We start from the raw sequence: 27,493 nt of genomic DNA on the forward strand, positions 1-27,493 counted from the left end.
GACTGTGCTCCGCAACGGGAGAGGCTACAACAGTGAGAGGCTCGTGTACCGCAATAAAAATAGAAAAAAAATTCCTCACAGTGACCTTCCACGGGAGGTATCCTTAGACTCACTTTACACATGTGGAAACTGAGGCTCACAGAGGTCAAGTGACCTCTGCCACCTCTCATTCATTCAGCACAAAATTACTGAGCTCCGAGGTAGAAGCCCAGTATTTTGCAGCTCCTCCCATCAAGAGATAGAGCGGGGCTTCCCTGGTGGCGCAGTGGTTGAGAGTCTGCCTGCCGATGCAGGGGACACGGGTTCGTGCCCCGGTCCGGGAGGATCCCACGTGCCACGGAGCGGCTAGGCCCGTAAGCCATGGCCGCTGAGCCTGCGCATCTGGAGCCTGTGCTCCGCAACAGGAGAGGCCACAACAGTGAGAGGCCCACTTACCACAAAAAAAAAAAAAAAAGAGAGCGGATTTCTCCACTCCTTGGGTCTGAGCGGCCCTCAAGACTTGCTTTGGACAACAGAATGCATTGGAAGTAGTGCTGTCTGACTTTCAGAGCCTGGGCCCTCAGAGAGATCTCTTGGGACCCCAGTGTAAGGAAGCCCGGGCCAAGGACTTCCCCGGTAGGACAGTGGTTAAGAATCCACCTTCCAATGCAGGGGATGTGGGTTTGATCCCTGGTCAGGGAACTAAGATCCCACATGCCGCAGGGCAACTAAGCCCACGCACTGCAACTACTGAGCCTGCGCACTCTGGAGCCCATGCGCTACAACAAAAGATCCCGCATGCTACAACTAAGACCCGACGCAGCCAAATAAATAAATTTTTTTTTTTAAAAAAAAGGAAGCCCAGGCCAGCCTGCTGAAGGATGAGGGAGAATGAGTGAACCAAGATGTGCCGGCCAACAGCCCAGCCTAGACGCCAGCTGAATGCAACCACGGTGAGCTTAGCAGAACTGCTTAGTTGGCCCACAGAACTGTGAGAAATAATAATCGTTATTGTTGGAAGCCTCCAGGTTTTGGGGCGGTTTGTTATACAGTGATGGGTACTATAAGGTACCTATAGACTAGATTCCAGGACCCCAACAAAGTCTCAGAGCTGAGGGGAGATGGGATGGAGGGAAGTCAGTGCTTTTCTCTCTCTCCCAAACCACATTTTCAAATCCAAAACTGTGGAACCAGGAATAGGAATGAGATAATACTAATAATAGCAGCAGCAGCTAGCATTTCTTGTGGGCTTGCTGTGTGACAGCTATTCTGTCAGCGTAGGAGGTCAGTATTATTACCTCTATTTGAGAGCTGAGGACACAGGTCCTGAGAAGTGAAGTAGTGAGTGGCTGAGATGGACAAGTCAGGCTGAGTCCAAAGCTCTGCTCTTAAGCCCTATGCCAGACTAAACAAGATCGGAGCTGGGAGAAGCTAGACACAGAGACGGGGGGGCCTGGCCGGGTATCAAAGCTAGAGAATCAGAAATCAAGAATTCTCTAGACAAACACCCAGTGTTAGAGCTGGAAGGTGCTCATACAGCCCTCTTGATGTACGTAGGAGGAAGCCAAAGTTCAGAGAGGTCAGGTGTTTTGCCCAAGGTCACACAGCTGAAGCAGGGCAGTAGGAAGGGGAGATTGGGCAGAGCTGGGATTCAAAATCCAGTTGCTGTGCTCTCCAAAGCCCTTGTTCCTTCCACCAGGCCAAGCTGATCTTCAAATTCAAGACTGAGGCACCTGGGTTCTGGATTTGGGTTTGAGGCCTCAGGATCAGGTGGGAGCTGATAGAGCCAAAAACAGGGACTGAGGCCTGTGAACAGAACGCTAGGTCAGAAAACAATGATCTATCACTCAACCCGCAGCCCCAGACCATCAGATCCAAGGGTTTTAAGAAGCCTCTAATCCAAGGTTTTCAGATTTCTTCAAAAAGAATCTTCTGCAGAAGCCCAGCATTGCAGACGGACAGTGGGATGTTGCTAAGTCTGATTCTAAGAACTCATCCTACGAATGGCTATGCACCTGTACACAAAAATGTAGGTCCAGGAGGATCATGGCAGCATTTCTTGTATCAGGAACAAAGACTGAAACAGCCTAATTTGGAACAGGTTAAAAAGATTATTGATGTCATCAAAGAATCCCAGGCAACTACTAAAATAAGTTCTATAAGATATATTCAGAGGAAAAAAACAAGCTACAGAACAACGTGTACAATATGCTATCCTTTGTGAAGGAAAAAGTGGGTATGGGCTCGTACATGCTCAGACATATCTGGGAGGATGGGGAAAAAAATGGGGGACTGGGGAGGGAAGGGGATGGATTTTTTCACTCCCCCCCTCCCCACACACTTTGAATTCTATTTAGTGTAGAATTAAACTGAATGCTACTTAATTCTATTTAATTAACTTCTGTCCTGCCCCCAGTTTAAAATATTAATATTAAAATATTTTAAAAATTTTAGAGATGATATTTAAATGCATATGGAAATGTAAAAGATCAAAAGAACCAAAGCAATCCTAAAGAAGAACACGAAAACTGGAGGATTCACCCTACTGGGTACGAAGACAATTTAAAACTGTGGTGTTATGAAAGAATGCTCAACATCATTAATTATTAGAGAAATGCAAATCAAAACTACAATGAGGTATCATCTCACACCGGTCAGAATGGCCATCATCAAAAAATCTAGAAACAATAAATGCTGGAGAGGGTGTGGAGAAAAAGGAACCCTCTTGCACTGGTGGTGGGAATGCAAATTGATACAGCCACTATGGAGAACAGTATGGAGGTTCCTTAAAAAACTAAAAATAGAATTACCATACGACCCAGCAATCCCACTACTGGACATATACCCTGAGAAAACCATAATTCAAAAAGAGTCATGTACCAAAATGTTCATTGCAGCTCTATTTACAACAGCCAGGTCATGGAGGCAACCTAAGTGTCCATCAACAGATGAATGGATAAAGAAGATGTGGCACATATATACAATGGAATACTACTCAGCCATAAAAAGAAACGAAATTGAGTTATTTGTAGTGAGGTGGATGGACCTAGAGTCTGTCATACAGAGTGAAGTTAAGTCAGAAAGAGAAAAATACCGTATGCTAACACATATATATGGAATCTAAGAAAAAAAAAAAGGTCATGAAGAACCTAGGGGTAAGACGGGAATAAAGACACAGACCTACTAGAGAATGGGCTTGAGGATATGGGGAGGGGGAAGGGTAAGCTGTGACAAAGTGAGAGAGCGGCATGGACATATATACACTACCAAACGTAAAATAGCTAGCTAGTGGGAAGCAGCCGCATAGCACAGGGAGATAGCTCGTTGCTTTGTGACCACCTAGAGGGGTGGGATAGGGAGGGTGGGAGGGAGGGAGACACAAGAGGGAAGAGATATAGGAACATATGTATAACTGATTCACTTTGTTATAAAGCAGAAACTAACACACAATTGTAAAGCAATTATACTCCAGTAAAGATGTTAAAAATAAATAAATCAATAAATAAAATAAATAAAATAAAACTATGGTATTTAAGACAATGTGGTATTAGAGCAAAGACAGACAAACAGACAATAGAATGGAGAGTTTGGAAACCCACACATAAATGGATACTCGATTTATGACAAGGGTAAGACTGTGCTGAAGGGGGAAAGAATGAACATTTTAATAAATGGTGCCATTCAATAGAACATCCATATGGAAAAAATGTACTCTGACCCCTCTACCTCACATAACACATAAAAACCAATTCTAGGTGGATTGTAGATCTAAATGTAAAAGGCAAAATTATTACATTTTCAAGAAACATATAGGAGACTAGCTTTATGAACCTGGGGTAGGCAGAGAACTTTTTTTTTTGGCCGTGCTGTGTGGCATGTTGGATCTTAGTTCCCCGACCACAGATTGAACCCATGCCCTCTGCCGTGGAAACACGGGGTCTTAACCACAGGACCGCCAGGGAAATCCCAAGAATTCTTAAATTCTAAAAGCATTAACTGGACTTCCCTGGTGGTGCAGTGGTTAAGAATCCACCTGCCAATGCAGGGGACACGGGTTCCAGTCCTGGTCTGGGAAGATCCCATATGTTGTGGAGCAACTAAGCCCGTGCGCCACAACTACTGAGCCTACTCACCACAGCTACTGAAGCCCACACGCTCTAGGGCTCGTGCTCTGCAACAAGAGAAGCCACCACAATGAGATGCCCGCGCACCGCAATGAAGAGTAGCCCCCGCTCGCCACTAGAGGAAGCCCGCACGCAGCAACGAAGACCCAACGCAGCCAAAAATAAATAAATAAGTACGTACGTAAATAAATAAATAAATAAAACATTAACCGTAAAGCAGGGAGAAAAGGATAAAATGGACTTTAGGAAAATTAAAAATCTTTTCATCAAAAGATACCACTGGGGGGACTTCCCTGGTGGTCCAGTGACTAAGACTCTGTGCTCCCAATGCAGGGGGCCCGGATTCAATCCCTGGTCAGGGAACTAGATCCCGCATGCTGCAAACAAGAGTTCATAAGCTGCAACTAAAGATCCCGCACGCCGCAACAAAGATCCTGCACTCAGCAACAAAGATCCCGCATGCTGCAACTAAGACCTGGCACGGCCAAATAAATAAATAAATATTGAAAAAAAAAAAAAAAGATACCATCGAGGGGAATTCTCTGGCTGTCCACTGGTTAAGACTCCTCACTTTCACTGCCGAGAGCCCAGGTTCAATCCCTGGTCGGGGAACTAAGATCCCACAAGCTGCACGGCACAGCCAAAAAAAATACCACCAAGAGTGAAAAGGCAAGCCTCAGAGTGGGAGAAGTTCTCTGCAATGCATATTCCAACAAAGAACTTATATCCAGAACATATAAATAGATTACAAATCAATAAAAAGGTCAGATATTCCAATTTTCTAAAAATAGAGAAAGATCTTAGCAGGGACTTCCCAAAAGAAGGTTCCAAACAGGCAATAAATGAAAAAGTGGTCACCTTCCACGGTCGTTAAGGAAATGTAAGTTAAAACTACAGTAGGGTTGGCACCTTCCTATACTCAGCACCGGCTAAACTGAGGAGCGACTGGAATTCTCCTTCACACACTGCCAGTGGGAATGGGGAATGGTACCGCCACTTTGGAAAATGCTTTGGCAGTATCTACCGAGGCTGGAAAACTCCAGCAATTCCACTCCTGCAAATACACTCGACAGAAATGCCTATGCATGTTCACCGAAAGGCGTGTGGTAGGGTGTTCACAGCAGGACTATTCACAATAGCAAAAGAACTAGAAACAACTTCAATGCGCATCAATTTGGTGGGTAAGTAAATCGCGGTTCGTTCATATAACAGGACATATAACGAGACTAAACTATTTGCAGCAACGTGGGTGAATCTCACAAACACGTGTTGTGCACAAGAAGGCAGACCAGAGAGAGAACATAGAATACGATGCCATTTATGTGAAGTTCAAAGCAGGCAAAGCTAACCTGGGGGGCGGTTAGAGACCAGAAGGGGCATATGGAGAGCTGGGGGTGGGAGAACTGGTCCCACAGGTGTGTTCAGTAATTGCAAATTCAGTGACTGGTACACTTAACGATTTGTGCAAATTTCTGTATGCATGTTACACTTCTATAAAAATCCCTTGAAACTAAGAAATGTTAAAGTAGGGTGGGTTCTAGAACATTCCTCACAAGCTGCTTGCCTGGACCTTTTTTGTGAAGCCAGGACCCAATTCCATATCCAAGACTTCCTGGAGGGCAGTTTAAAGGACCCCAATCTAGTTTACCCCCTTCAGTTTATTATGAATATTTTAGTTCCCTCATTTTATAGGAGGAAGCTGAGGACAGAGAGAAGAGACCCACCCAGGTCACAAAGTGTACGGACGGCAGGGCCAGGCCTAGAACGCAGAAGCGAGGGCTTGGAAAGAAGCAGAAATCGACGTGGTGTGGCACAACGTAGAAGCACGTGGGCTCTGCCATCCTCTAGTTGCACGATTCACGTCACCTAACCCTCCTGCACCTTAGTTTTGTCTGAAAATCGGCGCTCACAACGGTACCTGCCTCAGGGCTGCCATGAACGCCAAGTAACTCCAGCAAAGAGCTCAGCATACAGCTCAAAGACTCTGGCCACGATGGTGGCTATTCTTTACTTTTTTTGGCCCAACTACTCGGCTTGTGGGATCCTAGTTCCCTGACCGGGGATTGAACCCCGGCCCTCAGCAGTGAAAGCGCAGAGTCCTAACCACTGGACAGCCAGGGAATTCCCGACTGCTATTCTTACTGATGATGCCAGATGGGGAGAGAAAAGGGATTCACATGTGCTCAGCACATCTTCCCAGCAGGACACTGCCAGGGGGGCCTGCTGATCTCATGCCATCCTCCCACAGCCCTTCAAGGTGGGACTATAAGACCCATTTTACGGATGAGCGTATGGAGCCTCGAGAGTTGGATGACCTGAGGTCCAGGCAAAGCCAGGAATGCAAGTGAGGTCTGTCTGACCCCAGAGGCACCAAAGAGCAGGACGACATGTCCCAGTCTGATGAAGGGAGAACCTCTCTGGGAGGGGGCGGGGCCTGGGGCTTGGGGAAGGGTCCTGCAAAGCCTCATCCCCTGGGGCACCTCTCCTGCACCCCCAGCTTCCCTGAGGGACCTCTCTCGGTCTTGGCACCAGCCCGCCCTCGCTCAACTCCAGATGTGTGGGCACCACCCAGGGACAGCCCCAGCCTCCACCCCACCTGCTCTCTCCCCCAGCCCAGCCCATCAACATCCCACACCAGATCCCCTCCCTCCCCACAGCCCCAGACAGCTCAGGCCTCATCCTCCCCAACCTGGGGCGTCTCTCTCTCCTGCAGCCTCCCTCAGGGCCCCACTTTTCTGACACCCAGATCTGGCCCTGCCCCTTCCTGCTTAATGGTCTCTAACGACCAGGATAAGCATAATTAAGTTCTCCAGAGACCCTTCCCCACCTCTGTCACAGCACTCACCACCCCTCCATCTCCATGTTCGTTAGGTGCCAGGCACCACCCCAGGCCCAAGGGACAGAGCAGGGAATAAGACAAGCCCTGAAAGCTTCCTGTCCCCGGCGCCCAGGTTGACTCACGTCTGAATTCCCAAGTGCCTGGAGCAGGCCCAGCCCAGAAACACAAGTCTGAAAATGTTAGTGAACGAATGGGCAGGTCTGGCTGTGCACACTGAGGCCACTGCCTCCGCATCCGATCTGGCAGACACCTCCTGAGGCCCCTGCTCCTGTGGTTCCTGCTGCCTGGAAGGCCAGGTCCCTCCTTCTCTGTGCACCCAACTCCTACACAGCTTCTAAAGCCCTGTCTAACACCACCTCCTCTGTGAAGCCTTCTTCAGGCCTTTGAAGGCTGAGGCAGCCCCTCCTTTCTGTGGGGGTCCCTTATTACCCTGTGTGGAAATGATTGTGTCCAGGTCTGTCTCCATCAGACTGGGATTCCCCCTGCAGGGTCACTCAAGGATAGGGAGACCACGGGACCACCTGGGACTCATTCCTCCGCCTCCAGAATATGTGTGAGGTCTGGCGCAGGGCAGCTTCAGTAAATATTTGTGGAATGAATGAGAAAATGAATGACTCCATCAGGAGAAAAATGAAGGTCAGGAAGAGGGCAACACTGGCTCAGGGGCCCTGGGGAGAACTGGAGACAAGTGTGGGAAAAGACTGGAAGCCCCCCGGGGTCACAGCCCTGCTCTCCTGATACCCCCTCCCTGACCTCCGCCCCTGCTCCCCACCGAGAACCCCAGGAAGCCTCTGGGGTTGGCTCCACTCCCACACGTGCAGAGGCGCTCCGTCTCCCAGCCAGCCTGGCCTGGTCCTCAGGGCCCCTGAGTGAGGCTGTTACGAAGTGTTTGGTTTCCTGTCTGTAAGCCATCTGGCCCTCCCCCGGAGAAGGTCCACATTAGGTCAGGAGCTCCCTAGGGACAGAGGAAATAGCTCTGTGACGCGCTGCTTTAGGGGGCCTCCGACGTCCTGTGGAGCCTGTGTAATCCTCTCAACCTCAGCATCCACAGCTCTCAGCCGGTCCGCCTCACGGTGACCGAGGGGCTTCGCCCAGACAATGGATGCCAGCGGGCCAGGGACCCAGCTGCTCGAGGCAGCTTCCTGCTCCCCAGGTCCTGTGCGTCTCCCGTCCCTGGCCTCCTGGCAGGAAGCAGCAGGTACAGGGGAGAGGGCAGGGGCTCCGAGCATGTCACTCAGCTCCAGCAGGGACTCGCCCTGTGACCTGTTTCCTTACCTTCAAAAGGAGGAAGATAGGACAAACCTCACCGACTAGCTGAGAGGTTTAATGAGTGACACCTGCAAGGGCCTAGCACCGTGCCTGGTGCAGAACAGGTGCTCCATATATCCTCGCGGACCCACAAAGGCACCTCGGTCTCTGGTCTGGTAAAATGCAGGAGTGACACTCCAGGGGCTACAGGACCATCTCCACGGCTGGTGCTCAGGAAGGAGAGGACTGGACATTCAGAGCACAGTGGTTAAGACTCGGGCTCTGGAGACTCAGAGACGCGGCATCCATCCTGGCTATGCCTTATAAGAGACGTGGCATTCGTCCTGGCTATGCCTTATACTTGTGGTGTGACCTGGGCAAGTCGCTTTACCTCTCTTCAAGATGGATATTAAATAAGTTGGCATGTGTCAACACACTCGGTGGGCAAATGTGACAAAATGACTGCTCTAGCAATGGCGATTTACAGGGGCCTACCCTGGGCCAGGCGCTGCGAGAGGCGCCCCACCTGTACCGCCTCGTGGAATCCTCATGATGCCAGTCATTCCCATCTCTGCCGTGCATCGGCAGGCTGGCAGCACCCAGGGCTGGACCTGGCTCTGATGGCAGAGTCTGTGCCCACCGCTGCTCCAGCAGCAATTAGGCTGGTGACGTCGCGGCCACAGTCAGGAGTTGTTGGGTGCCTGGGTCACGTCCCCACTGGTCCGTGTGCCGTGCCAGCCCAGGCATCCCTCCTCCTCACTAGGACTGGCCTGGGGCACCGCTCAGGAAAGGCACCTTCATCTACCGCCTGTCCCCACAAGGGCCACTCACCAGGATGGTCGTAACCACCAGCGTCTTATTGGCCAGTGTCTGCGACAGGTTGATGTCCAGGGTGGTGGCGTTCATCGCCAGGGTCCGGTTGGAGTACCACACCCCGATCTGAGGCAGAGAGGGCACTGTCAGCACAGGCCCTGCCTGAGGATGCCTCAGCCCTCTGGGCCCCGCCCCGCCCTGCCCCAGCCCCCAGCTCCATCCAGGCTCTGGCATTGTCCTGGGGATGCTCACCTCACGGTGGCCCTGCCGAGACTTCTCCAGGATGCGCAGGGTGTAGTTGGTCCTCTGACCTTTGCTGTTGAACTCGACACGCCCAGTCAGCCCGTCATACTCTACCTAGCAGGGCGGGAGGAGGGCAGAGGGAAGGGTGGCAGGGGCCCAGAGGGGAAGAGACAGAGATGGAGGAGACGAGAGAGAGGGAGAGGGACCAGGAAGGACCACAGTTAAACGAGTAAGACAACATGCCAGCAAACGAGAGGAGATGGAACAAAGAAGCAGGGCAAGGGCAGCGCAGACAGGCAGAGGAAGGCCGGGAGAGGAGAGACAGACGGGAGAGTGAGGCCCAGGGAGAGCAGGAGGTGGGGCCGGGGTCGGAGGTGGGGGGACAGGGCAGGGGGTTGCCTCGGGGTGGACACAGTGAGCACCGCCCCGGGAGGCAGGCTGCCACGCCACCTCGGCCCTCCCCACTCCCGGCTCACCATGCGCAGGTAGTTCATGAGGCTGGTCCCATGGGGCCAAATGTTGGCCGACGTACAGGCCAGCGGCTTCACACCGATCTCCTGGCTGCGGTTCAGCTCCCGGACGGCACTCACCACCACGTGCACGGCGTCGAACATCAGGGCAGCTGACAGCTGGGGTGTGGGGTGTGGGGGGGGCAGAGATGGGGAGGGATGGGAAAGATGCAGTTCAGCCAGGGGAGCCCCAAAGCCCCGTGTACCACCCCCAAGCCCTGAGACAACTCTCCTCTCTCCAGGAACATAAAACCACGCAGGTCAGGAGCGAGGACGGTCTTCTAGGGGATCGGAGATGACAGTGGGAAAGACGTGCATGCTGCCCACGCCGCCATGGGGGCAGCTCTTCCTGACTGCGTGCGGCCTGTGTCTGTTTGGGGAAGGGCACGTCTGACAGGGTTTGCCTAGACGGCCAGCTGTCACCCTCAAGGGGGATGTTGGTGGGCGCAGGAATCTGTGTGTCTTTGTGGCTGATGTAGGGTCATGGAGGGTGGGGGGAGACAGCCACAGCCCCTGTCTGAGTGTGTCTGGGGACACATTTATGTGGGTGGGGCTGGAAAAACATGCTTATTTGTCTATATACAGGGTGGACCTGATGTGCAGGAAGCAGGAGAACGTAACGGTTATGAGTCCAGGGCTTGGGAGGCTCTGAGCTGGAGGCCCGGCCCTACTACTTCTGTAGAGAACCAAGTCCACACCTCTCTCAGAATCTCAGTTTCCTCCCTTGTAAAGGAAGGGTGATAGTTATCTCTGCCTCCGAGTGCTTATGTGGGGCTCAAGCGAGACAATGCATGCAAAGTGCTCAAAATAGCGCCTGGCACACAGTGAGGGCTCGACACAAACTGGCCACTGAGCGGTGACGGCCAACATGGGATGTGTGTCTGGGAGAGCGTGTCTTGGCTGGGTGGGGTAAAGGTCTGAATATCCGTGTTGGGTAGGTAGGTGTGGGGTGCAGATGGACGCTCCCCTGTCCGTGTATGTGTGCGATGGCCCTGCATGCACATGTCTGACTGCAAGGCTCAGTGTTTGTGTGAGTTTTTGTGCACGTAGGAGTGTCTTGGTACCTTGGTATATGGCTAGATGTTTGTGAACAAATACACATAAATATGCATCTTTTGTATGTTTGCATTTATTCAACATATATTATCAGATACTACTCTGAGCAGGTGGTTTTAGATGCTGGTTATACCATAGTGAACAAAACAGAAATGCCCGCCCTCATGGAACTTACAAGCTAAATATCTGTACATACCTCTAAGCAAAACATAGAGCAAGCCACATGGTGATTAGATAAGCAAAGATAGATGCTATGGAGAAAAATCTGGCAGGGAAGGTGGCTAAATAGTGGGTAGTTTGCCATTTTGTAAACAGGGGGACATTTGAGCAGTAACTTGGAGAGGAGAGAGCAAATTGCTAGTTCCCTGGGGAAGTGCACGCAAAGCAGCAGGAAGAGCAAGTGCAAAGGCCCTGAGTTGCGCATGTGCTGGGGCAGCAGAGGCACCTGGAGGAGACCCATGTGGCTGGAGCGGCTTGGGAGGTGGAAAGGAAGAAAGGGCTCAGACTTAGCTCAGGGCCACGCTGTGAGGCCTCGTGGATGTTCTCAGAAAGCGAGTGGGGCACCGGAGGGTTCTGAGCACAACCGGCCAAGGCCTGAAGGGGCCCCAGAAGTGTCTGTGTGCAGGATGCCCATGTGCCGGGGGCAAGGGTGTGAGCTCACCGCGGGGCCGGGGTAGGTGCTGGCTTCACAGTTCTCCCTCCAGGACATGTTGAGGCTGCGCACAAACTCAGGATAGAAGGGGTGAGAGGTGTTGAACATGGAGAAGCCCAGGATGTTGGAGGAGTCCTCCACGATCCCGTCCAGGTGCAGGATGGGGAAGTCCTGGGACCGAGAAGAGGGGGTGAGGGAGGGGCTGGGCCCACGTCAGGGCAGATGCTGCACAGGGAGATGGGGGCTTCGGGGGCTGCAGAGGGTACGCACCATGGTGGTGAGGATGTACTTGTAAAACGCTGAGGTCATTCCCAGCTCCGAGGCCTGGAGAACACAGGAGGCAGGCATGGGGAGAAGTCGAGAGAGCAAGAGAGATTTAGAGACAGGCCTTGCAAGGAGACACCCCATAAGGAACAGTAAGAGACACCCAGAGACAGAGAGAGACAGGGGAAAGGAGACAAGTGGGGGCAGAGGGAGACCTTGGTTGCTCATGTCCCGCAGGGTGACTAGGGCCCAGGTGGGAAGAAGATTTTGTTGGAGGAGAGAATGACACCCTCAAGTGCCCGCCTCCCTCTTTAGGTCACATAGAAGACTGCCTTCTGGAGACAGGCAAAGGGACACCTCAGAAACAGGGTGGGGGAGGGCAACCTTAACCTTAACCTTAACCCCCAGGTTGCCCCAAAGCCAAATTTGGGCTGCTAATTTGTAAGGCTCAGCCTGGTCACAGGTCAGAAAAACTACCCCCTGCAATCTTTAAAAGCACTTTGCAGGGCTTCCCTGGTGGCGCAGTGGTTGAGAGTCCACCTGCTGATGCAGGGGACGCGGGTTCGTGCCCCAGTCTGGGAAGATCCCACATGCCGCGGAGCGGCTGGGCCCGTGAGCCATGGCCGCTGAGCCTGCACATCCGGAGCCTGTGCTCCGCAGCGGGAGAGGCCACAACAGTGAAACGCCCGCATACCGCAAAAAAAAAAAAAAGCACTTTGCAATGAAAGGCAGCCAATTTAAATCTCAAGATTCGGGAATTCCCTGGCGGTCCAGTGGTTGGGACTCCACGCTTCCACTGCAGGGGGCACAGGTTTGATCCCTGGTCAGGGAACTAAGATCCCGCAAGCCGTGCAGCACAGCCAAAAAAATAAAAAAAATAAAAAGTAAATAAAAATAAATAAATCTCAAGATTCATGTTGTGAGCCCCCTTTCTCACAGTCCTCAAGGAAAACAAAGTTAGAAGACGTCTCCATGCTAGGAGTGCCCAGTTCTGTCCTGCTACCATCATTAGAACATGAAATGGCACCAGACTGCATTGCCTGTGTGGCAGGAGCTGTTATCACATGGGTTACAGCCCATTCCAGGACAGAAAAATTTAGGCTTGAGAGGAAAGTGACCACCGGTCACTTGGCTCTCACAGGAGGGGCTGGGACCCCGGCCCAGGCCTGCATTGTCTGCCTCCAGAACCCGAAATCTTTTCTCTAAGCCTCAAGAGCCCTGTGGATTCTGTCCACACTTCTTCCTGTTAGCTACGATAGGCAATGATATATGGTTTTAATTTTTTAAAAACTGGAGAAAAATAAATAATACACATTCGATTATGAGGAAAAATTAAGAGCAGGGAACAATGAATGATTAATGAATGTGGGTCACCATTGGATGGCATGCGGAGGGCCCATGGGGAAATGTCCTGTGCTGGCCCTTCCTGGGTGGTGCCCTTGAGACAGTCCATTCCCCGCCCCCGCCAGAACCCCTGCTTCTTCATCCAAAAAATGGTATCATACCTGCCCTGCCCTGCAGGTTGGAGTGAGAGCCAAATTACCTTGTTTTTTTTTGTTTTTTGGGGGCCACACTGAACGAATTGTGGGCTCCTAGTTCCCCGACCAGGGAGAGGACCAGGGCCCCCTGCAGTGGAAGCGCAGAGCCCTAACCACTGGACCACCAGGGAAGTCCCGAGAGCCAAATTAAAGAAGGCACGCAAACACCTCGACACAGAGTAGGAGAGGCACTCAGTAAAGATGACAGGGCGCTCCCACTATGCCCGCGTTTATTCTGGGCCAGGGCCTGTCCCAGTGCTTCCCCACCTTTCACTCATTAACCCTCACGGCACCCCACTGAGGTAGCAGGTATGCACAGAGAGGGAAGGCGACTGTCCAGGGTCCAACCAAGGGTGTAGCCGGCAAGCAGTTGAGCTGAGAGACAAAACTTCCTATTTAGCGTTTGCACGTAGGAAGCGGGGCTCCAGACCACCACGTGATAACTGAGGCCCATGGGCCTTGGTTGACTTGTTCTGTCACCCCATGTTTCTGCTCCTGATCCTGTAGGGAAATCAGAGACGGGACCCACCAGAGAGGGGAAATCAGGTGGGGACCCACCTTACGGAGAATGAGGTGGGAAATGGATGCGTTGGCGTCGATGATGATGGTGGACACTTTGTCATCTCGGATCTCCTTGAGCAGCGGCGTGGGGTCCCGGCTGTCGTCCAGCATCCTCACTGACAGCGTCTCCTTGGAGATGAGGAAGCCGCGCACCAGTTCCTCCAATCGCAGCAGGCCTGAGGGAGGGGTGGGGCCCTGGGTGAGAGCCCCTCCGTGTGCCTGGAGTTGGGGCAGCCGCTCCCTCCTCTCTGGCACGGGGTAGCTGGGAGAGGACCAGGGCTCGCCCAGGATGTGGGGTGGCTGTTTGGAGTGCAGCTGGCTCTCTTGGGGTGCTGGGCCCAGGTGCCTGATGCTCAGGTCCTCTCAAATTGAAGTCTCAACCGAGACCTCCCCCGACCTCCAGATCGCTGTCTCCTGCCACCTTTCTGCCCCCACCGGGCTGCATGACAAACGTCGCACACTTCACGTGTGCATAGTCGCAATCTGCTCTCCTCGCCAAACCACCACAGTGGTGAACAGACTCCAGCCGGCCAGGCGCTCAGGCCAGAACCTTTGACGGCAGCCTGGCCCCTGTCTGTCTCTCACACCCACGGCCAATCCACCCAGGCTCTACTTTCAAAACACACCCCATGGCACCGCATCCCCGTCACGGCCCTGGCCCGAGCCACTGCCATCTCCCGCCTGTGACATCGGCCACGCCTGCCCCCGGAGAGTCTGTTCCCTACACAGCAGCCAGAACTGCTGCTGTAACGCAGATGTGTCCTCCTCTGTTCCAAACCCTCCAACGGCTTCTCGCTGGTTCGGAGTGAAGGCCAAAGTCCTCACAGTCTGCAAGGCCCTACTCCATCTGCCGACTCACTTCATTATGTCCCTGACCTCATCTCCTCCTCTCCCACTCGCTTGGCTCCAGCCACGCCGGCCTCCTTGTTGTCACACACACACACGTGCCCCATGGCCTCTGCGCTGGCTGTTCCCTCTGCCTGGAACGCTCCTCTCCAGACCCCCACACTCCAGATCTTTACTCAGATATCACCTCCTCAGTGAGGTCCACGCCAACCATTCTATTTCAAATTGCACCCCCTTACTCCAGCTCTCCCAATTCCCATCATCCTCCTCTATTTGTCCACAGGACTCACTACTCCTGACCAGACCACGTCTTCTCTATGTCCACTGCCTGGCTCTTCTCATTAGGTTTGACAAGGGCCTGGTTCATGCACTGCCACATCCCTAATACCAAGAACAATGTCTGGGGACTTCGCTGGTGGATCAGTGGTTAAGAATCCACCTGCCAATGCAGGGGACAGGGGTTCGAGCCCTGGTCCAGGAAGATCTCACACGTCTCAGAGCAACTAAGCCCATGCGCCACAACTACTGAGCCTGCGCTCTACAGCCTGCGAGCCACAACTACTGAAGCCCGCGCGCCTAGAGCCCGTGCTCCACAACAAGAGAAGCCACTGCAGTGAGAAGCCTGCACACTGCAACGAGTGACCCCCGTTGGCCGCAACTAGAGAAAGCCTGCGTGCAGCAACGAACACCCAACACAGCCAAAAATAAATAAATTAAATAAATAAGTAAAAAGTAAAAAATAAAAATAATGTCTGGACCACGGCAGGTGTGCAGTGAATACCTTTTGAAAGAGGAATCCCTCCTGGAGGTGACTGAGCACAGTCCTCTCTCTCTCCAGCGGCACCCACAAGCCCGTCAGCCTCCCAGACGTCTCCACTTGAATGTCTCAAAGACACCTCAAACACAGTGTGTGCCCCTGAACTGACTGTCCCCTCCTCCTCGGGCAGGACCTGGTCACCGTCCATGACCCCACCCTCTCCCTTCCCTCACAACTCTCCTCAAATCCATTCTGGCCCCTCCGTCCCCATGCCACCACCTGAGCCCTAACCAGGACCATCCCTCCCCGCCTCTAGCTGCTCTCCATGCCACATCTCGTGTCATGGAGTCTCCAAGTCTGCTCTCTGTGTTGCAGCCAAAGAGCCCAAAGAGCTCTTCCTGCAACACACTCGTCCCTGCCCGGTATGGGTACTTTCCATGGCCCCCATCGTCTTCAGGAAAAAACAAAAGGCCCTCAGTGATCATGCCCCGTTCCCGGGTCCTACTTCATTGCTCCCATGCTGGGAGCATCTCTGAGCCTCCCAGGGCCTCGCCTCTGCCCTGCCCTGCCCTCTGCTTTGTACATACTCCCTCTCTTCTCTCCCACCTCACCTCCTCCCTACCTTTCAGGTCCATCTTAGAGGTCCCTTTCTCTGGGAGGCAGGCTCTGAACCTCCTAGACTAGGGTTGGATCACCCCCGCTTAACTCCTGAGAGCTCGCAACACTCCGCATCACAACTGCTCGACCACGGCGTCCCCCAGTGGCCCCGGAGCTCCGGGAAGCCGGGGACCACGCCTAGCGTTGTTCACTGCTAAATCACTGGGACCTAGCAGGGGCCCTGCTCCGAGCACGTGCTCAGTCACTATCTGCGGACTAAAGAGTCTCTTTAGGGGCAGGAGTGGGTGGGGAGGGGGTGGCCTGTGGAACCAGAGGTCTGGGTTCCTAAAGGGGAAGGGATGGTGGAGACTAGGAGAGCCTGTGTCTGGATCCCCCGGGCCTTAAAATCAGGGGGCATTCATGACTGTGGGAGACTAGATGTCTTGGGAAGGGGAGTTTGGGGAAATAGAAAACAAGGCATCCAGTTCTCCTCCCTCGTGGGACTTCCCTGGCAGTCCGGTGGTTAGGACTCTGCACTCTCACTGCCAAGGGCCTGGGTTCAATCCCCGGTCGGGGAAACTAGGATCCCACAGGCCGGGCGGCGTGTCCAAAAAAATAAAATAAAATAAGAAACAGTTCTCCTCCCTCACACTCGGCCTTGGCGCAGATGAGGCTGGCCGAAGGGTAGTTGAAGGACTTGAGGATCCGGGAGACCGCCAGGCTGACGTCCTCGTTACTGGGGTACAGGCTGACAGACGCGAAGCGAAGGTACTGAAGGCGGGGCATCTCCTCGGGACCCACCTTGACGTGGGGGATCTGAACAGAGAAGGACCTTTGCTTCCATCCTGCTCCCCCCTCCCCAGCCCTCGCCTCCAGGGACCGCCCCCCCGCCAACCCCGCGTTCCCACCTCACCTCCTTCTCCCCACAGATATGGCTCACGGTGGAGGCCGACGCAGGGCTGGAGGAGGGCCCCAGGACAGACACGACCCCCTTGGGCAGGATCTGACACACTGTGAGGGGTGGGAAGAGACCGCAGATTCAGGGACCCTCTTCCTCCTCTCTGTCCCCGCCCTCAGGGAACTGCCTAGGCCCAGGAGAGAACCCGACACTCCACATGGAGCTGCCTGACCCTCCTCCACCACCTGGGGACCCAGAAGCCCAGTCCCTGACCCAGCCCACCGCAGGAGACAAAAGGAGGGGGCACGAGACAGAGGGAGGCAGGGAGACATGGCAACAGAGGGCCGGCTCAGACCAAGAGAGAGACAAAGGAAGAAATGAAGAGGATACACCAAGGACCTCCTTCTGGCTGCAAATCCAGTGCCTGGTTTCTCAGCCTTTGTCTCTCTTAAGCTTTTGAACCACGCACAACCTAAGGTGCATCCAACACCCCCTCTACCCTGAACCCACAGCCAAGGTCCCCTCTACACTCTACACCCCAAACACCATTCCTCTGCTGCATTTCCTCGCTCCTCTTTCTTCCATTTTCTTTCTCCTTAAACATGTGTGCATCTCAAGACTGGGAGGTGGACGGAAGCCTTGGTTTTTACCTGTTCAGTGCCCATCCCCATGGCAGAACCCTAACTTTTCCTGAGGGAATCACATGGTTCCCAGAATTGATTGGTACCTGACCCAGGATCAAAGAACCACATTGTGCTGGCCACAGGGATCGGTTCAGAGATGGGGACAGGCTCAAACTAGGCCACTGAGAGCCTTCCCCAGGTCCTCTGCTAAAATTATCACTGGGTTTGCTAAACTGGTGAGATGCAAAGTTTTGAGCAGTTGAGGCCATCTTGCCACCAGCTGGGGAGGGCCTTCCTGAAAATGAAGCCAATTTAGAGGAAAGTAGGACCCAGAGATGAAGACACAGAGGTTCCTGGAACATCATTTGAGTGCCTGTATTAAGCCTTGCCTGAAACAATCCTGGGATATCATTTGGGTACCTGGATTCAACCAAGCCTGAAATTAATCTTTAGGCCTTTTAGTGACATGAGCTGATAAGTTCTCTTTTTTCCTTAAGGCAGCCTGAGTTGGGTTTCTGCCATCCAACTAAGAGCACCGTAACTAAACGTCTCACCTTCCTCCAAACTTATTCCTTCTGTGTCTTCCATGTTGGTGAGGGTCCCACCATTTACACACACCAAATACCTGGAAATGGTCCTTGCCTTCAATCTTCCTCCTAATGGCCAATTAGTCACCAAATCCTGTCTCTTTTTTGTCCCCAAATTTTCTCCTATCTGTCCGCTTCTCTTCGACCCCTCCTCCCCTGTCCTGCTTTAGGGCTGTCAACTCAGGCACGCACCAGTCTCCTCGCCAGCTACCCAAATCTAGCTTCCAGACTCCACTTTCACCAGCTCCCTGTTCCAAACCCATCAACGACTCCCCACTGCCTGTAGGTGAAGGTAGCGTCTTTCAACCTGACCTGTAGACCTCCTCGAGCTGGCCTGTCAACCTGCCCAGCCTCACCTCCCACTGCCGAGTCCCACTCCAGTCCAGAAGTCTCTCACCATCCCCCCAAACACGTCCTGAGTCCAGGTGTTCAGGATGGGCGCAACCCCACATCGAGTTGCTTGGCTCCAAATACTCAGCCCTCCCCTCTGCCCCAGCTCCAGACTACAGGCACATGCCTGGAATACCATCTCCCTCCATACCCTCCAACCCGGTCTCTCATTGTGTTCTGTGCTATACCAGTCAAAAAAGTCCAGGAAACATTGGACCCCATTCTCCCTCTCAGTGATCTGAAACACACATGAACATAACAAAGGCTCCGATAAAGGCCTGCAGGAAAGAACCTGTCTAAAACACCTTTGAAGGCAGCATCTCCCGAAGGTCTAATGTCCCCAGCACGTCTGTTCAAGGGACATTTGCTCAGTCTGTGAGTACTCAACAGACTCAGGCACCCCTACTACAGGGCTGGTTGTGTTCCACGGGGCATACCTTGAGCAACACCTCTCCCTCTATATCCTGCTCATCTTTCAGAGCTCAGCTTCAGTTTAGTCTTCTCCAGAACACCTTCGCTGTCCCTGCCCCTGAGGCACCCTGGCCTCGCTGCCTGGGCCCCTCATTACTTAGCTCTGGGGGCTAAGTGTCCCCAGCCAGCTGTGAAGCTTCTCTTTCAAACGAGGCCCTCAGCTCCTCCAGGGCAGCACGGGGGCTGATGCTCTCCCCACCGCCCCAGGCCCAGCAGCACCATCTCTGGGAAGGAGAGGGCAGTGCAGACAGGAAGGAAGGGGCAGATGGAACTAGAAGAGAACACGGCAAGCTGAGGTGGCCAGGGCCGAGGAACAGACGGAGGGCCACCAGCCTGCCCTGCCTCACCCCACGGCCCCTGTGGCCCTGCTCACTGGTGTCCGTGGTCTCGTACTGGCTGTCCCGCTGCAGCTCAAAGATGTCTACTTCCACGCGGGCCTTGGCTGGGACCTCGATGATCCCGTTGATCTGCTCCCGGGCCAGGGCCAGGGCCAGACGTTCACCGCGGCCACACACTGTCTGGTCGTCCAGGATGGCAGCTGAGGGGACACAGGAGTTGGGGACCATACTCCTGGGTCCTGAGGGAGGAAGGGCTGGGCTCCTGGATTCCTTGGCTCTGAGGGAGGCTGGAGGTGGGGTCAGGGCTCCAGACTCCCTGATCTGAGGTTGGAGGGAGCCGGGATCTGGACTCCTAGGTCCGGAGGAGGAAGGAGCCGGGGGCTGCTGGGCCGAGGCCCAGATCCCTGGGTCCTGAGGGGCTGGCAGGCCCAGAAAAGAACCCCAGGGAGGGCTCCGGGAGGGTCTGTGAGGAGGCAGGGGCCAGCGGGGGCGCTGTAGGGCCTCACCCATGCGCAGTGATGAGAGCACCTGGCAGCTGGGGCTGGCAAAGGCGACAATCAGCAGCAGCAGCAGCTCAGCCGGCATCTTCCTCCTTCCTCATGGGGACGCAGCTGCCGCGGCCCCCACTCGCCACCTGCAGGGAGACCCCCAGCCCACGGGGAGATTGCTGATATGGGGGCCTCTGAGCCCCTCTGGGGACTGCTGGATGGGGTGGTGACCACAGAGCCTGGGACACTGTTGCTGAGCTCTGAAGGGCCCTGCCCTCATTAGAGCTGACAAGACTGAAGGCATCGCTGTAGGGGGAGCTGAGAATCAGAGGAGCGCTAGCAGGGAGAAGCCCACAGCACGCAGGCACTGAGTGGGAGAAACACTGCTAGAGCCACCAAAATGGGAGGCAGGCATGAAAAGGATCTCAGGTAAGAGCGAATTCCAGGAACCATCTCCACCCCAGGAGGAGACCAGGAAGTGCCACCCCCCCACCCAATTCCGCCCCTGTCTCTGGGCAGGCAGCTGTTACTAGGCAACAGAAACCGGCTGGAGAGGATGCAGTGGTTGCTAGGCAACCCCATCCCAGGCCTCACTTGCCACCTTCCTGACGTCCCTGGTTCCCACAATCCCACAGGGAGAGAGGCCTGGACATCCGGGGTCTGGAGGGGAGAGTATCCAGGAGTTAGGAAACTTGGGAAGAGAAAGACACATGGAGGCACACAGATGGAGTCAGATAGTCAGACCCGAGGCACCTAAGGGACTAAAAAAGAAAAAAGGAAAAAAGAAGGGTAAAGAGAGGGAAGGGGGGGAAGCCGAGAGACAGAAAGAGGAAGAGAGGCCAGAGGTGGGAGGGATACCAAGAGACTCAGGAAAGGAGAAAGGGAAAATAGGCCAAAATATAAGGGAACAGAAAGCTGATATGAAGACAAGAGAATGGGGATAGCAATGGAGAGAAACAGAGGAGAGTTACAGGAAGATGAGGACAGGACTAGGAAAGAGAAAGAGGGAAGAGATAGGAAGACAGTGAGACACGGAGATGGAGAGAGAAAGGGCAGGGCAGAGAGAGGAAGAGAGCAGGCAGGCAGAAGAGAGGGAAGTCAAGACACAGGAGGGACACAGAATAGAACAGGAAGACAGAATGGAGAGGACACAAACCCACCGGAGATGCCACCAGAGACCTGGATGGGAAGACTGAGTAAGGCAAGGGGTGCAATGTCTGCAGAAGCGGGTCCCAAACTGTGCCCCCGCACCCAGCACCAGGGAGCTGAAGACTAGGGGCAGACAGTGAGTCTCTGCTCCCCACAACTGCTCCAGGTGCCCTGGGCTTCTGCAGGGTGACCACTGGGCAGGGATGAGTTTGGCCAGATGCATGGTGCCCCCTGGCCAACGGCCATGCCCCCAAGGGAAGGGACACTTGGGTTTCCATGGGAGGGGGTTACTGAGAGGCCTAGAATGCTGTGAGGTGAGCCTGGGGGGCTCCCCGCACCCCACTCATGCCCACAGAAGGAGGGCTCAAGCTGGGGAGATGGTAGAATGAAACTTGCTAATGGAGACAGAGGCACAATGCAAAGTTCAGATCATCCCTTGAAGCCAGAAAACCTAGGCCAGGGCCACAAGAGACCCCGCCCTCAGCCCCTGCTCTGCCACCGACTCCCAGGTGACCTCGAGCAGATCCCTCTCTCTCTCGGGACCTCTGGGAAAGACAGGCTGGGGCTGGGGGGGCCTGCTGGACAGCCTGGGGCCTGTGGACTGTAATCGGCATCTAAGGTGAAGGCCTGTCAAGGGTGGAGGAGCAAGGGAAGCAGGGAGAAGCTGGAAGGAGAATTCACAGGGGGAGGGATGTGGAGGGCGGGGCTAGGAGAGAGGCTGGAGTGAGGGGGTCATCCTGAGACACCAGGGGCTTCTGGGGGCAAATCAGGGAGCAGAGACTAGAGGATAGATAGAAAGACTGAGAATGAGACAGGAGCCAGAAGGGCAGGGACCCACAGGTGGCAGACACGGGTGGAAGCCGAAAGACACAGTCCAGGGACAGGGCTGGGGGCAGCAGATGGATACAGAGGTACAGGAAGGCACAGACAGAAAAACAGACAGACCAAAAGTAAGTAACTGGGGCTAAATGAGAGAGAAGGACACACACACATCACCTACAAGTGAGACACCAAAGGGGACAGAGACAAGACAGAGAGCGTGAGAGAGGAGGGGCAGGGAATCAGGCCCGAGTCTCACAGGCCCAGGTACTTAGGCAAAGCCAGATAAAGATGGAAACACAGCAGCTGAGTGAGCGGAAAGGGCCCTGCCAGGGTAGGAAGACAGACAAGTGGGCAAGTGAGAGATATCACAAAGGGGAGAGGGCAAATGAGGTGAGGCAAAACAATAACAGGTACAGGAACCGTGGGGAGAAGAGAAATTGCAAAACTCTGAAAAGAAGGAGGGCTAGTCGGAAAGAGACAGAGAGAAAAGGTACGTGAGCCACACAGTTTCTCTCGAGAAGAGGAAGGGGCAAGTGGGACAGACACAAGATAGACAGAGTCCCAAACAAGGAGAGACGAGAAGTGAGAGTCAGGGAGGGAAACTGAGGGAGGAAGAGTGAGTGACCTGGAGGGGCACAGGCAGGAGACAGGACAAGCACCCACCTAAGGGGGGCAGGTCCACACAGAGGTGCATCACTCAGAGCACCTTGGAAGGGGCGGTCATTCCCAGAGCCTGCAAGCCCCAAAGGGAGGGAAGGAATGGGAACCAAAGGCCTGGCAGGGGAATGGAGAAGTGGGAAGAGAGAATGGGAGTGGGGGGGAGATCACCATAGAAAAAACAAAGTGGACCACGGAGGGGGGCAGTTGCTAAAGGAGTGAGGGATGGAGGAGACAGGACGAGGAGTGGATCCGGGGAAGAAAGCAGAAAAGTAAGAGGAGGAAGACAGCCTCCGAGCCCAGAGTTAGAGAGGCAGACAGGGGAGCAGAGGCACAGGCAAAGCAAACAGGGGACAGAGGGCAGTGCAGAGAGGGCTAGACGGGGCATGGGATCCTCCCAAAAGAGAGAGAGGAGAGACAGGGGAGTTTCGAGAGACAGAGGGAGGAGAGGGAGACGGAGACAGAGATCAGCAGAGACACACCAAGAAAGGGCTGGGCTAGCAGTAAGGAGAAACAAGTTGGACAGAGCTAGAGCGAGGCCCAAGAGACACATGAAATGGAGATTCCAAAACGGAAAGACATTTCCAGGAGATACAGACCGGCTGGGATGGGACGCATGGCAGGCAGAGAGGAGGAGGCTCAGAGGAAAGAAGAGAGACTGAAACAGAGTGAGAGAGCAGAGCCGGTCACCGCGGGGCCGAGGCTGGAGCAAGCAGGGGCGGAGACCAGCCAGGAGTCCCAGAGAGGGAGTGAGACCGCAAGTAAGAGCCAGCCAGCCCCTCAGGAGCCCAGCAGCTAGGGGCTGGGAGGCAAGATGAGCTCTGTACCCAGAAGAAGGGGTGAGGAAAGGCCAAGGGGAAGGAAGGCTGGGAGATGGAGGGCGCAGGGCAGGCCCTTGGTGGGGGAGGGTATCTGCCGTTCCGGGGAGCAGGGGAATGCGGGGCCCCCCACCAGGCCGCAGTGAGCCCAGCCTTCCAGGACCCGGGCCCGGCCCCAGCCCAACCCCCATCCTGCAGACACTCACGGATCCTGGTGGGACGGAGGGCTGGGCTCCCTCGAGGCCCGAGGAACGACAAGGAGGAGATGCTCTGACGCTGGGCGGTGTGGCTGGGGCGGGGGGAGAGGGCAGTCCAGAGGGCCCCCTCCCCCACCTCCGGCAGTGGCCCCCAACTAACCCAAAATGGGGGTGCTCCCGGGGCGCAGGGAGGAAGGACAGGTGGAAGAGGAGAGGGCGGGCCGGGGAGGGGAGGAAGGGGAAAGGAGAAAATGGAGGAGGGAAGGGGAGAGAGGAGAGGGGGAAGGAGCAAATGGAGGGGAAGGAGGGAGGAAGGTGAAAACGAAAGGGAGGGGGCACAGGCAGAGCCGGGGGAGGGGGAAGCCGGCCCAGGCAAGGGCCCCCGCCCCCTCCCCTAGCCAGGCCGGCCTGGGGGGGCCACGGGGGGCGAGGACTGGGTGGAGACAAGGAAGCTGGCCATCGGGAGAAGTGGGGGAGGGGAGGGCTTGGTGGGGGGGAGGGGGCCACCCCTTCCCCCCTCCCCCCTGGAGCCCCGGCCCTGCCCTGGAAGAGGCTAGGGCCTGTGGACCTCAAGCCCTCAGCCCCCACGGGAAAGCATGCTGGGGGCGGGGAGAGGCAGAGGAGTGGAGGGCCTGGGGAGGACGGGGTGCTGGGAGACCCAAAGAGTGATGAGAGGGCCCGAGAGGTGGAGAGATAGGGAGGAGGGAGAGGAGGAGGGAGGGGAGGATGGAGAGAAGCAGGTGGAAGAGGGAGAAGGAGGAGGGGGGGTGTCCCGGGGGCACCCAGCGCAGGGCCTCAGCAGGAGGGCCTGGCCATGGACCCCTGGTTCCCTGTGAGAAGCAGCCGCCGGCTCCGGGTCCCCAGCTGGGCCTGCCTTCCTGCTGCTGGTTGCCACCGCAGCCACGGCCACCACCACCACTTCTCCTTCTCCCCTCCGAGGCCGCCGCCTGCCTGCCCGCCTGCCGCCCGCGCTGGGTCCTGGAGCGCAGGGGGGCGGGGGGGAGAGAGATGAGGGAGGGAGGGAAGGAGAGAGGGAGGGAGGGAGACGGGGAGGAGGGTGGGCAGGAGGGAGGCAGGCAGTCAGAGAGAGAGAGAGAGAGAGAGATGGAGCGATGGGAGTCAGGGGAGGGGGAGCCCGTATTGGTCCGAGCTGGGGAGCCCCCGGAGAGGAGAATGCTGATGAGGGGAAGGCGCTGCATTGGACAGAGGGCCCACCCGCCGCCACCTCCTCCACCACACCATGCCACCGCCCTGCCCAGGCAGCCCTTGGGCACAGGAGTCCACAGAGACACAGCTGAGAGGCAGGGAGACCTGGGGAGAAGGCCATGGAGCTGGGGGAGAGGGCTACAGAGATGAAGAAAAATGCAGAGAAACAGCAAGACAGCCATCAAGAGCCACAGAGGTGGACCAAGGTCCGCAAACCCCACAAGGACAAGGACAGGGAAAAGCCCAGAGCAAAGAAAGGGTCATCTAGACCAGGGAGCAGACCACAGAGACAAGCTAAGGACCTCGGAGACAAGGGCAGTTCGTGGACTCAGAGAGCCCCCCATGAAGATGGGGACAGGGGGCAGCTCATGGACTCAGAGAGCCCCCAGGAAGATGGAGAGAGGCCCACAGGAACAGAAAGCACTCCTCAGGCATGGGGAGTGGTCCATAGTGACAGGAGAAGACCATGGACAGGAGGAGAGAACCACAGACACTGGAACAAGGATGCATATTACAGAGACAAGGAGGAGGGCCAAGAAAAGTGGGAGAGGGTCACGGAAATGGAGGGAGGCCCACAGACACCAGAAAACCCACAAAGGCAGAATGTGGACACAAAAGGCCCACTGAGGCAGGAGCAGCCGGCCCATGGAGAAAAGGGAGAAGCCCCCATAAATAGAAATAGTCCCCATGGAGGTGAAGGGATGGGTGGTGAGTATGAGAATTCTCCATCATGCAGAAAGAAATCCTGGGGACCTGAGTGGGTGGGAGAAGATTCACCCAAGCATAGTCAGTGGGAAAGGGCAGGGAGCTGGAGGGCAGAGCCAGCAGAAGTGGAAGACTCCCTCCCTCTTGGAGAGAGCTGAGCAGGGCAGGGGGATGGAAGAGAGAAGCAGAGATACAGATCTTGGAGTGGGGGTGGGTGGTGCATGGCTGGGTGGGGGGTGAAATTTTGGGGGAAGGAACATGACAGTTGGCGCTGAAGGCTGAGTCCATGACTCACCACCACCCCCAATGCTCGTGATGGGGAGGAGACACTGAGACACTCACGTGCAGCCCCCAGCACACGTGACCGCATGCCTCGCGCGCATACACTCTGCACGTGGCAACTCTCACATCGGCCTGGCATGGGAGGCCCCCTGCATCCCCCACATGCTTCTGACATATACATCTGACCCTGAAGGCCCACCGACTTTACATATACCTCCTCGCCCTACTTAAGGGGCCCCCAACACCCACCCTCAGCTCCAGCTCGCTCTGAAAGCGCAGACTCGCCCTGGCCTCTAGGCCTTTGCTTATGCAGGGACCCCAGCGTAGAATGCCTATCCTAGATTGAACCTGTCCCAGAAGTCCTAGTCCTGTGCCACCATCTCCAGAAAAACTGACGCAGGCCTCAGGTTACTCCTGTATCATCTGAAGTGAAGGGACCTAGTCAATCCAGATAAATTGGGAAATACAAGCAGAAGGTCGCAGCAGAAAGGGGCCTGATAGATCAAGCCTGACCCTTCCATTTGCAAGTGGACAGGAGTGAGACTCTGCCCCAGGGCGTGGAGCCTGTCAAAGGCTGAGTCTAGCTTCCAGGTTATCTGGTTCCTGCCCCTGGTGATTTCATCCTGAGGGCAAATCCAGATTACTAGCCTTAGAGCTCACTGGTTACCACCAACTTCTTTCCTTTACTTATTGCATTCATCCATTTAGCATGCCACACTGGACGTCCCACCTGTCAGGCAGTAGAGCCTGGGAGCCAAGAGTATAGACCTTGGAGTCAACTCCTGGGTTACAATCCTGGCTCTGTCTCTTCCTAATGATGGACAATTTATTTAATTTCTCTGAGCCTCAGTTTCTTTGCAAAGTGAGAGCAATAGTTCCTCCCTCCCAGGGTTATTGAGAGGATTAAACTGTATGATGCATGGAAAGCACTGAGCATAATACTTAGCAAGTCATAACACACTCAAGACACATTAGCTATTATTACTAGGCTCCTTGAGATCCTAATAAAAATAACTCTTGGGTTTCCCTGGTGGCGCAGTGGTTGAGAGTCTGCCCGCCGATGCAGGGGACACGGGTTCGTGCCCCGATCCGGGAAGATCCCACATGCCGCGGAGCGGCTGGGCCCGTGAGCCATGGCCACTGAGCCTGTGCGTCCAAAGCCTGTGCTCTGCAACGTGAGAGGTCACAAAAAAAAAAAACAAAAAACCTCTTACATAGATTAAAAAGTTTTTTTAATTAAAAAAATCTTACTGAAGTATAGTCGATTTACGTGTTAATTTCTGTTGTACAGCAAAGTGATTCAGTTATACATATATATTCTTTTTCATTATGGTTTATCACAGGATATTGAGTATAGTTCCCTGTGCTATATGGTAGTACTTTGTTGTTGCTGTTGTTGTTTTGCACTTTGTTGTTTAATCCATCATACATATAATAGTTTTCATCTGCTAATCCCAAACTCTCAATCCTTCCCTCCTCCACCTCACCTCCTTGGCAACCACAAGTCTGTTGTCTATACCAGTGAGTCTGTTTCGTAGGTATCTTCATTTGTGTAGTATTTTAGATTCCACATATGAGTGATATCATATGGTATTTGGCTTTCTCTTTCTGACTTACTTCACGTAGTACGATAATCTCAAGGTCCATCCGTGTTGCTGCACATGGCATTATTTCATTCTTCTTCGTGGCTGAGTACTATTCCATTGTATATATACCACATCTTCTTTATTCATTCATCTGTTGATGGACATTTAGGTTGCTCCCATGTCTTGGCTACTGTACATAGTGTTGCTATGAACATAGGGGTGCGTGTATATTTCCAAATTATAGTTCTGT

The 27,493-nt window shown here is 54.5% G+C and overlaps 1 protein-coding gene across 2 annotated transcripts in view; it reads right to left on the minus strand.

Annotated features, from left to right (window-relative positions):
* LOC115862376 (glutamate receptor ionotropic, kainate 5) overlaps window positions 1-24,537 on the minus strand; it is a 52,038-nt gene extending 27,501 nt beyond the window's left edge. For both annotated transcript variants that reach the window (XM_030874099.2, XM_060288643.1), the window contains exons 1-11: window positions 23,474-24,537; window positions 19,840-19,967; window positions 19,369-19,533; window positions 16,940-17,037; window positions 16,677-16,842; window positions 13,824-14,002; window positions 11,734-11,787; window positions 11,473-11,634; window positions 9,723-9,875; window positions 9,256-9,360; window positions 9,022-9,129 (exon numbers count right to left, since the gene is read on the minus strand). In XM_030874099.2, the coding sequence (XP_030729959.1) occupies window positions 9,022-9,129; window positions 9,256-9,360; window positions 9,723-9,875; window positions 11,473-11,634; window positions 11,734-11,787; window positions 13,824-14,002; window positions 16,677-16,842; window positions 16,940-17,037; window positions 19,369-19,533; window positions 19,840-19,918 (1,269 nt within the window). In that variant the 5' untranslated portion in view covers window positions 19,919-19,967; window positions 23,474-24,537. The remainder of the gene's footprint in view (window positions 1-9,021; window positions 9,130-9,255; window positions 9,361-9,722; window positions 9,876-11,472; window positions 11,635-11,733; window positions 11,788-13,823; window positions 14,003-16,676; window positions 16,843-16,939; window positions 17,038-19,368; window positions 19,534-19,839; window positions 19,968-23,473) is intronic.
* Window positions 24,538-27,493: the final 2,956 nt, after the last annotated feature.

Source organism: Globicephala melas, chromosome 19 (assembly GCF_963455315.2).
Source record: "Globicephala melas chromosome 19, mGloMel1.2, whole genome shotgun sequence".
Lineage (NCBI taxonomy): Eukaryota > Metazoa > Chordata > Mammalia > Artiodactyla > Delphinidae > Globicephala > Globicephala melas.